This window comes from Humulus lupulus, chromosome 8 (genome assembly GCF_963169125.1).
Source record: "Humulus lupulus chromosome 8, drHumLupu1.1, whole genome shotgun sequence".
NCBI classification, from domain to species: Eukaryota; Viridiplantae; Streptophyta; class Magnoliopsida; order Rosales; family Cannabaceae; genus Humulus; species Humulus lupulus.
In genome coordinates, this window is record NC_084800.1 from 5,796,822 (window position 1) to 5,807,518 (window position 10,697).

General features: G+C 33.4%; 1 protein-coding gene across 1 annotated transcript; it reads right to left on the minus strand.

Moving 5' to 3' along the window:
• Window positions 1–1,332: 1,332 nt before the first annotated feature.
• LOC133793447 (protein NDR1-like) lies at window positions 1,333–2,437 on the minus strand. Its single transcript, XM_062230806.1, has one exon. It carries the CDS (start codon window positions 2,206–2,208, stop codon window positions 1,513–1,515), a length of 696 nt encoding a protein of 231 aa, XP_062086790.1. The 5' UTR covers window positions 2,209–2,437; the 3' UTR covers window positions 1,333–1,512.
• Between the last annotated feature and the right edge of the window lie 8,260 nt (window positions 2,438–10,697).

Genomic DNA, 10,697 nt, shown 5'->3' on the forward strand with positions numbered 1-10,697 from the left:
ATAATGTGCCTAATTACTTCTGTTGTGCTGAATATCATGGGCTCAAAACTAATTACAGTGCTAAAAAAAGACGAGTTGTAAAGAAAAGGACAGAAAAATAACCATAGGATAAGTAATTGGTGTTTACTTTGGCATGTAGAAAAAGGTTTTCTTCCTTCCTTTGTTTCCACGCAAAAAGATAAAGCACGATTTCACTTTATTTGTGCAAAAGTTTTTAAAGGATAATGTGTTATTGTTTTTTAAAATAGTAGGTCCTAATTTTAATAAATATTATTGATTATATTAAATTTACACATCGTAATGTTTGAGTGTATATTTTTAGTGCATATATTATTACTCATTTATATATATACATATATATTTTGCAGTGTGATTAACATATATATGGCTTGCCTTTGGCTAATCCTTCTTTCAAATATTCCAATTTTGGTGTGAAAGTTATAATTGGATATATAAATTTTACTTTCAATAGTAAGTGGTGGATATATTTTTGTTATTATTGTTGTCCAAATCGTCTAATGCTCCAACATTTTTTAACTTTTTATTTATTAAAATGGTTTTACCATTTTATGTCATGTTATTAGCAGAATGTGGCATGATCAATGATGATGTATGTTTGAAATATATAATTGAAAAAAATAGGGAAATTAATATTTTTAAGTTAAGATTTGACATGCCATCTAATGAATGATGTGGTAATAATTATTTAAAATTTAGAGATTTCCACATATATTAAGTAAACGTAGAAAAATAAATAAGAGGATGATGTCACATGATGTTACAAAAATGATTAGTAAATAATGTCACTTGTGAAGTTTTTTTTCTTGATTTTCTTTTGAGTCATTTGTGAAGAATTTAATAATGAAGAGTATTTCCACTCTCACAAATATAACGAATCCAATTTTATAATACAAGAGCGCTCAAGTTCCCCTTATATTTTTTTCTACTTGTATTTTGTATATTAAATCAATAAAACAATTTATTTTTAATGTAAAAAATAAAAAATATTAATAAAGCCTCCTAAATTTTTCAAAACACAATAAGCCCCTTAAAAAAAATTCGAGTTCTGTCATTGACAACGATAGACTCAATTGGAATAGGTTCCTCTAAATTTTTATATCTTTCTAGTTCTTGACACATTTTTTTATTTTGTAAAGCAAGTTTTTTGACACAATTTTAAATTATAACAATTGCAAAATATAAAACAGCCATAATAAATATTTGAGCTAACTGATCAAAATTTAATTAACTAGACACAGAATAAATGAGAGTAATTATATAAAATATACTTAACTAAAAAGATAAATAATATGATTTTTTTTTCTTCTCATGTATAGCATAGGCTAGCATCATCTTTATATCACTACTCCAAGGAAAATAATGTCTGAAATTACAAAGTGAATATAGCTATTTAAAAAAAAATTGCAAAGTGAATAAAGATTACACAACAAATAAAATTAACTCAAACCCAATTAATAAATACAAAAGAGAAAAGAAAAAGGTGGAAAATGATCAAGCGAAATAGACAGGGCATCTCTTGTCCTTGGAAAGTTTCAAGATGAGGCCATCGGGGCCCACATCCACGTCACAGTTGGCATACATCCGATGGCGCTTAGTCTCCCACGACGACAACCTAAATCTAATCGTGGACGTCAATTCTAAACGAAACACCACCGTTCCTTTGGCACGATCGTTCATGAATTCCCTCCATCGCTGGCTGTTGACCGTCAACGTGGCCCCACTAAACGCACCGTTTATCAGTCTTGTGGTCTTAGGCTCCTGGTAAAACGTTTCCATTATAAGTGGAGTCGACCCGATCTTTTGATCCCGGTAGAAAACCGACCCGTCCATCGAATCGTAACGTATCCCTATGTTGTGATTGGAGTTCCGGGCAGAAACGTTGAAGGTTATCCGGGCATTTTCGAACCCGGAGTCTAGGCTCAAACCCGGAACCGAAAATTCGTGGATGTGAAATCTTGGGCGGTGGGGACGTAGGCTGAGCCACAGTATGAAAGAGATGATACCAACTATGAGAAGAAGACTCAAGAAAATGGCGCATATCATCTTGGAGACCCGGGTGGTGAGGCTTTCTTGGACCCGATGGACGTAGTAGCGAGCGGTGTGGTGGCGCTTTAAGGGCTGGGGGTGGGGCTGGGGCTCCCGATTATCACTCCTTTGGATCGGTAAACGCTCTGGAGTGGAGTACATTTTCTATTGGTTTGGACTTAATTTGGAGGAGAGAGCTGAAACAGAGAGATATTGAGGACTAGCTAGTTGGGTTGATTTTTCTTTTTGTTTTTTGTTGTTTTGATAAGTAGAGTTTGGCGTGATTTATGTCTGTGATGCATAGAGTGTTTATAGAGTTATCTGGTTATATGGATTATCGATGACAATATTATAAGAATGGTGGAGCCGTGGAGGAGAATGGAGATGAGACGATGGAGGAGTTTAGGTATTTTGCATGGGAAAGAAAGGAATAAGCATATATATATATATATATATACATCGTTGTTTTGGATACATACATACGCAATATATATGATGCTTTTCAATCACATGTTAATTACTTATTAAAATCATCAGTTCCTTTTTGTTCTGTGCAATTGTAGTCTCGATCATATTCTTAGAGTGAAGAATTTTTATTTTTTTTATTAAATCATATAATTAATCTTATTATTTTCTTTTGGTTTGTGATGAGCATTGAGTACTACTAGTGTTTAAGTACTCATCATCTTAACCTGATCATAAAACGACCAACACAATTAATAATAATAACACAGTGTGTTCTTAAACATATATATTAATTAGACCTAAATATTAGCCACTACGTACTCTGCTAAATAATAGACACTCATTTGCTAAACTGAAATTTAGCGTTCTCTTATGTGACTGAATATATTAAAAGTAAATATTTGTTCAAAGTAATTATATAGTGTGACAAACCGTCACTAAAATAGCTAAATAACCCAAAAAGAAAGTGTAATTAAAAATGAATAATAATAATTTAAATAACATATATCTAAAAATAAAATAATATCAACGAATATCATTACACACGAAAGAAGGTTTTTGCCGCTGCAATCCGGAAAAAGTTTCCTTTAGCAGCGCGTTTGACCAATTGCACTTGAAAAAAATTGGTCTTTTGCCGGTGCTAATTTGCACCGATATAAGTAGTTTTTATCGGCATAACTTGCATTGCCCCGGTAAAAGTAACTTCAAAGGGTTTTGAAATTTTTACGGCACCATTTTTGCCGACGCATAAGATATTTTTGCGCCAACAAATGTGGTTTTTCCCCAAACCATTTTCTGACGGTGCTACATTTGCCGGTCACAGCTCCAATATTATTTCAGCAAAACTCAACTTTAGCATTTCCAAACGGTTCTAATCTTCTTCCCATATGATTTTGTAACATCCAAACTCATTATGAGAGTTAAAATTATGTCTCCAACATCCATATTACTTATGGTTTTATGAAATCCAAACTCAAATGTGTAACATGCAATCTATATATTATTGAGAAATATTTGGGAGTTACAAATTTTGTAACTCCAATATATGTCACATTTAGGCACACGCATGTGTTCACATTTGTAACTCTTAATAATATGTTACAAGGTGTGACAAATCACATTTTGTCACATTATTTAATATAATATTATATTATTTAAAATAATATAACATACACTCATAGTGATGTTTGATGAGCACCACCAGTGACGGAACCAGGAATTTTACTTAGTGTGGCTAGATATAGAGTTAGTAAGAAATTTTTAGGATGAAACTAGATCAGTTTTAAGTGATTATTTTTTATTTATAATAAATAAATATTTTAACTGATAACATAAGAGTGCTAGCTAGATTATAGGCTAATTTTATCTTGCGTAAATATCATAAATAGATATTTTCAAAAATCATCATAGAGTAAAAAAAAAATATTAGACCAGTTAAACCACTATTTGAGCTTATTTGTTATTAGTATTATATCTGCAATATGTACAATATGTATAACTTTATATTATTTTATATTATAATAATATAATTTCCTTGTCAATCCAAATATCAAAGTGTGAAAAGCATTTGTTGAATCTTTTGCTGGGAGTCTAGGAAGGTAAACAATGACTCAATTATAGAAGCTTTCAAAATACAACAACTATGCAAAATAATGAATAAAGAAACCCAAGAAGATATGAAATCATTTTCTTAAAAATTCAGTGTAGGCTTAAGCCTACAACCAGCCAAGAGTGACTCCGTTACTGAGCACCACATTAGTGTAATATTATAGTTCACATAAAAATTTAATGTTGTAGATCAACCATAAATTAGTATGTGATGTTCAAATGATTATCATATAATAAACTCAAATTTATAACATGCACAAATATAACACAAAAATACTCCGATAATATATATCTTCTATATAAAAAGTGTGTAGATAACGGAAATTCTTAGTTTTAATGATTTTTTATTTTTTTAGTTATCTTTAACGGAGTATTCTTATATTTAACAAAATATTCTTATATCTAACGGTAGATTGTAAATATGACTTCAAATTAAATAAATAATTAATTAAACAATTTAAAATATGATATTTTTTTTGATATTTTACAATATTAATTATTTAAAAATTATAAAATCATATGTATATTTTGAAAAGATAAAACCATATATTTAATAACTTAAATAAAATTTTATTAAACTTAATCACTACAAGAAAAAGCATTTTTAGAGGCGGAAATATTACCGGCGGACGTCCGCCGGTAATGTACTGGTTATTAGCGGCAGAGTACTGGGTCTGCCGCTAATAATGTGAAAATTAAATTAAAATATTAATTTTTTTATTAGCGGCGGACTTACCCCGCCGCTAATACAATGCCCGGGAAACGAAGAAGAAGGCGTTTCAAAATTGCAAGTGGCGGGTTATTACTGGCGGACTATCCGCCGGTAATGTTATTACCGGCGGTCCTTATCTGCTGCTAATAATGTATTACCAGCGGAGCTTTTTAATAGCGGCGGAGCCCCGCCGGTAATAATGATATATATGAGATTCAATCGGCCGTCCCTCCCATTTCTCCTCTTCTCTCTAATTTTTTTTTTCCTATCAGTCTGAGCACCACCACCGTCCGCCCCTCCATCCGAGCCTCGCCGTTCAGTCGCCACTCTCACCGCCTCATCTCACTGCGTTTTAGTCGCCACCCTCCTCTCCCTCGCGTTTCTCAGGTTTCTCTCTCTCTCTCTCTCTCACTTCGAGCCCTAGTATTGTGAATTTGTTATTAGTTTTGTTTCTTCATCTCTTTCAGATTGGGGTTTCTCCGGCCTTCATCTGAGCTTGCAGCGACGTTCGTTTGAGCTTCTGGCAAAGGTACGAATTAAGTGATTAAAATTGTTGAATTTGAATGATCCTAATCTATGAATTTGTTTTTTTAAATCTTTCATATATTTTTTCAAGTTTTTGAAAAAACGTATAATTTACATTTTTTTTTCTTCTTGTTTGAGCCTATTGTGCATTCTAAACTAATAATACAACTGTACGCCCTGATTTTACCACAGGCTGATTAGCAGTCGGAGCTGCGACCTAATCATGATTATCCCAGGGACATCCTAAAGACCGGAGCTCCCGTCAAGAGGTCGTACCTCTTGAGCTCGGGATAACCCAAGGGTTTGCCAAGATTGCCTAGGACCTGCGTCCGGACTATGAAGGCCGAAGGTCAAGTTAAGTATCCAGCTCGTGGTACGATCTGGATATGGAGGCTGTGACCCTTTGTAAAGTCTGCACACGCAAGGTAAACGTGCATATATCAGACATCATGTGTCGGATATCCCCCCGACTTCTCGGACACGCAGCAGGAACGTGCGTATTCAGACACCCACGACTGGGTTGGGCCGTGCGGCCCATTATCTCCTTACCTATTGATTTGACCACACTTATGTGTCAGGTTTAGGAATTAATCATGAATGTCACAGAGTTGATACGATAGGTAAGAGGGTTACGGGATGACCTTCTTACCAACTCCCAAGTGCCTTCTCCTATAAATATGGAGACCCTAGAGATGATAGGGGTTGGACTCTCTATTGTAAGAAATACTCTGTAATCAAATGCCCAAAGTATATCAATAATACTGACTAGTGGAGTAGAATGATTTTAACCTTTGAACCACTTAAAAAACGTGTCTCGAGTCACCTCTATCCTTTTCTAAGATTATATATCTGATACGGTTCATTATTAGCACTAATCTCTTTCTCTTCTTCTTCTAATTACCTGTTGGCGAAGAACCGCGTCAACAATAACAAGAGTATAATTGAGTGTTATTTTGAAATGAAATATGTGATATGTATATTGTTAGATAACGTACAGAATTCAAAATTTGAATATAGAAATTGAAAATTTTATTTAATAAAAGTTTTTACAATTAATAATGATTAATTAAAATTACTACATATTTTGTAATAATTTATTTTTTAATTAATTAAATAATAAAATTTTGATTCAACATTATTTAATTTAATTTTTTATTAAATAACATTATGTAATTGAATAATTTAATTTAATTTAATAAAAGTGTTAAAAATTAATAATGGTTAATTAAATAAATAATAAATTATTTTAACTTGTTTATTAAATAGTATTATCTAATATTAACTATTATTAAAATTTGAATATAGAAATTGAAAATTTTATTTAATAAAAGTTTTTACAATTAATAATGATTAATTAAAAATTACTACATATTTTGTAATAATTTATTTTTTAATTAATTAAATAATAAAAGTTTTATTCAACATTATTTAATTAAATAATTTAATTTACTTTTTTATTAAATAACATTATCTAATTGAATAATTTAATTTAAATTAATAAAATTGTTAAAAATTAATAATGATTAATTAAATAGTTAATATTATTAATTAGATATTTTAATAGTTAATATTATCTAATTAATAATATTAACTATTATTAAATTATTTTAATATAGACATTGAAAATTTTATTTAATAAAAGTTTTTACAATTAATAATGATTAATTAAAAATTACTACATATCTTATAATAATTTATTTTTTCTGTCCCGATATGCTTGTGATTGATGGTTGTTGACTACAACCATCAACTACAGGGATATCGGCACAAAAATGATAAGTTTAAAATATTAATAATAAAATAATGAATTTTTTTTTAATTTGAATAAAATTATCTAATAAAACATCATAAAATAACATAAGATATTATAATATTGCATAAGATTTCAAAAATGATAACAAATTTTTTTTGTTATCCATTCCTATTCACAGTACTAAAACTTACAGACTCTTGTAACACTTTAGATGGCGATTGACAAGACTTGGACAACATTGAGAAATCGTGCTTGTCAAGAATATTGGAATGGTCTAAAATATTTTTTGACGATGGCCTCGGAACATAAGGATTCTGATGGAAGAATTAGGTGTCCGTGTGTCAAATGCATAAATAATAGGCTTGAAATTTTACCTGCTGTTGAAGCACATGTATTCGATAGGGGATTTTATCAAGGTTATGAGAGGTGGATTTATCACGGGGAAGCGGAACTAGATGTTGTTGATGAGGTAGTTGATGATGATGAAGTTGACGAGATGATTCCCATAGTGGAGGACTTCCTCTTACCAACAACTGAGCAAGTAGACAATAATTACGACACAAGTCAATATTACGACGAGTTATTTGAGGAGATTGAAGCTGAGTTGTATCCTGGATGTGATTGGATTTCTTCCCTTAACTTCTTAGCTAAGCTATTACATTTGAAAGTTAGAGGGAAGATTCCTAACAACATATTCGATGAATTATTGAAGTTGTTAAAGCTTTCCTTTCCGAAGGAAAATAAAATTCCATCAACGTACTACGAGGCTAAAAAGAGATTGAAGAAATTAGGGTTGGGATACGAGTCGATTCATGTGTGGAAATATGATTGCTGTTTATTTTACAAAGAGCATGCAAGCAAAGAGGAATGTCCAGTTTGCGAAACTAGTCGATGGGTTACTTTCGAAAAAACTAAAGGAAAAAAGGTGCCGCATAAGGTGATACGTTACTTTCCATTGACACCCCAGTTGAAAAGACTACACAGATCAAGGCTTACAGTGAAGGACATGCTATGGCACCACACTGAGAAATTGAAAGATGATGGAGTGATGCGACACCCAGTGGATGGGACGGTGTGGAATAACTTTGACGTCAATCATCCTGCTTTTGCAAGTGATCCTAGGAATGTTCGTTTAGGCTTAGCTACTGATGGATTTAATCCATTTGGCAACATGAACCTAGCATACAGCATGTGGCCTGTGGTGTTGGCGAACTATAATCTTCCACCTTGATTATGTATGAAAGACAATAATTTGATGCTGACCATCCTTATTCCTGGTCCAAAATCACCGGGTAAGGACATAGATGTATTTCTAAGAACATTGGTGGATGAGTTGAAGGAGTTGTGGGCTAACGGAGTTGTTACGAGAGATAGTACGACCAACACTATGTTCAAGCTGTGCGCAGCCCTTTTATGGACAGTCAATGATTTTCCAGCTCGAAGTAGTTTGTCTGGATGGAGTAGTCAGGGATACAAAGCTTGTCCCACATGTAATGAAGACACATCTTCCATTCAAGTGATCGGTAAGAAATCTTATGGTGGTCACAGAAAATTCTTGCCCAGTACACATCGAATGAGAAGGGACACTGAGTTCGACGACCAAATTGAGAGAAGACATCCTCTAAAACGATTTACTTGTTAGGAAATATTAGAACAAGTGAACAACCTTCCACCCCAAGTTCCTGGAAAACACTTGCAGTTTGGAGGTGTGAAACGTAGAAGAGTTGCGGAAGACAGAAATTGGAGGAAAAAAATCATCTTCTACGAGCTTGATTATTGGTGTACAAACATTTTAAAACATAACATTGATGTCATGCATGTCGAAAAAAATGTGTGTGATAGTCTCCTCAGCACAATCTTGGGCAATGACAAGTCTAAGGACACCACTAATGCAAGATATGATTTGAAGAAGATGGGAGTAAGGGAATCATTGTGGATTTATGAAGATGAGAATGGAAAGTTGATGAAGCTGCATGCTTCTTACGTGTTAACTCCTGCTCAGAGACAACAATTTTGTCAATTTATTAAAGAAGTGAAATTTCCAGATGGCTTTTGTTCAAATTTGAAGAAAAAAGTAATCAAGAATGAAACAAATATCATTGGGTTGAAATCCCATGACTGTCATGTTATAATGCAACGATTACTGTCAGTGGGTGTTCGCAAGTTTCTCCCAAAAGATATATCGACCACCATTTCTGAACTGTGTAATTTTTGAAGCAAGTATGTTCGAGGACTATAAATGTTACAGATATGGAGGAAGCACAAAAAGATCTTGTTCTAATATTGTGCAAGATGGAGTTGATTTTTCCTCCGGCTTTTTTTGATATAATGATTCACTTGGTCTTACATTTTCCTGAAGAAGCAATTTTGGGTGGACCGGTATTTATGAGGTGGATGTATCATTTTGAAAGGTACATGAAAAAATTGAAGAACTACGTGGGAAATAAAGCTCATCCTGAAGGATCGATTGCTGAAGGCTATGTCGCTGATGAGGCTTTGACATTTTGTTCGATGTATTTAAAAGGGGTTGAAACAAAATTTAACCGTCTTGATCGCAATGAAGATGAGGTGTATGTCTCACGACACCTTACTGTGTTTCAATCTCAATGTCGTCCCCTGACAAATGGAACTCTCAAGCCTCTCGACCTTGCAACTCGTGAAATGGCTGAATGGTTCATACTTGACAATTCTCCCAAAATTCAGGATTACTTAGAGTAAGTTTATTCCCTTTAAAGTGAAATTTATGTTAATTCCAAATTGTTTTATCTAATATAGTCAAAGCATTCAAATTTACAGCGAACACCTAGTAGAGATCAAACTGAAATACCCAGATGGTGATCATAATTTTTTACACAAGAAAAATTTTCACCAGTGGTTTCATAAGAAGGTAAAATTTAGATTATTTTTAAACCTTTATTGTTGTAATGATATTTTTATCATTCTAGTATAGGTTTATTAATTTATTTAGATATATGACTTGCACAAACTTGGATCTTTAGATAATGGTGATGAGTTGCTAGCTTTAGCATCTGGGTCAAATTACTTAGCAACCTACTACGAAGGTTGTATAGTTAACGGTGTTCGATTTATCGCTTACGACCGAGATCAAAAGTGCACCACACAGAATAGTGGAGTGTCTGTTGCGGGAACTGAAGGTTTTAACTATTATGGCACGCTTCAAGAAGTACTGGTGTTATCTTTCACTGGTGCATATTTAGTTGCATTGTTTAGGTGTGTACGCCCTAATTTTCCACGGGCTACTAGCGAGCTGAGATATGACGTGATTATATCAACAACGTGGATCCCATGTGGCCGGAGCTGCTGTTGTCAGGTCCTACCCATTTAGCTCGAGGTATCCAAAGGTCTGTTAAGATTAATCAAGGGCCGAGTCAGGATTATGAAGACCGCAGGCCACGAAGGCGTCCAGCTCGAGGCTCGAGCTGGAGTAGGAAGCTATGACCTTTTATAAAGTCAACCACGCAATGTAAACGTGCATATATCAGACATCACGTGTCTGATATATCCCTGAATTCTCGGACACGCAGCAAGAACGTGCATGTTCAGGCACCCACAACTGAGATGGGCCGT

Bases quoted from the DNA above. Each gene is read 5' to 3' on its own strand.
- LOC133793447 (XM_062230806.1), bottom strand. From the start codon at position 2,208: ATGTACTCCACTCCAGAGCGTTTACCGATCCAAAGGAGTGATAATCGG.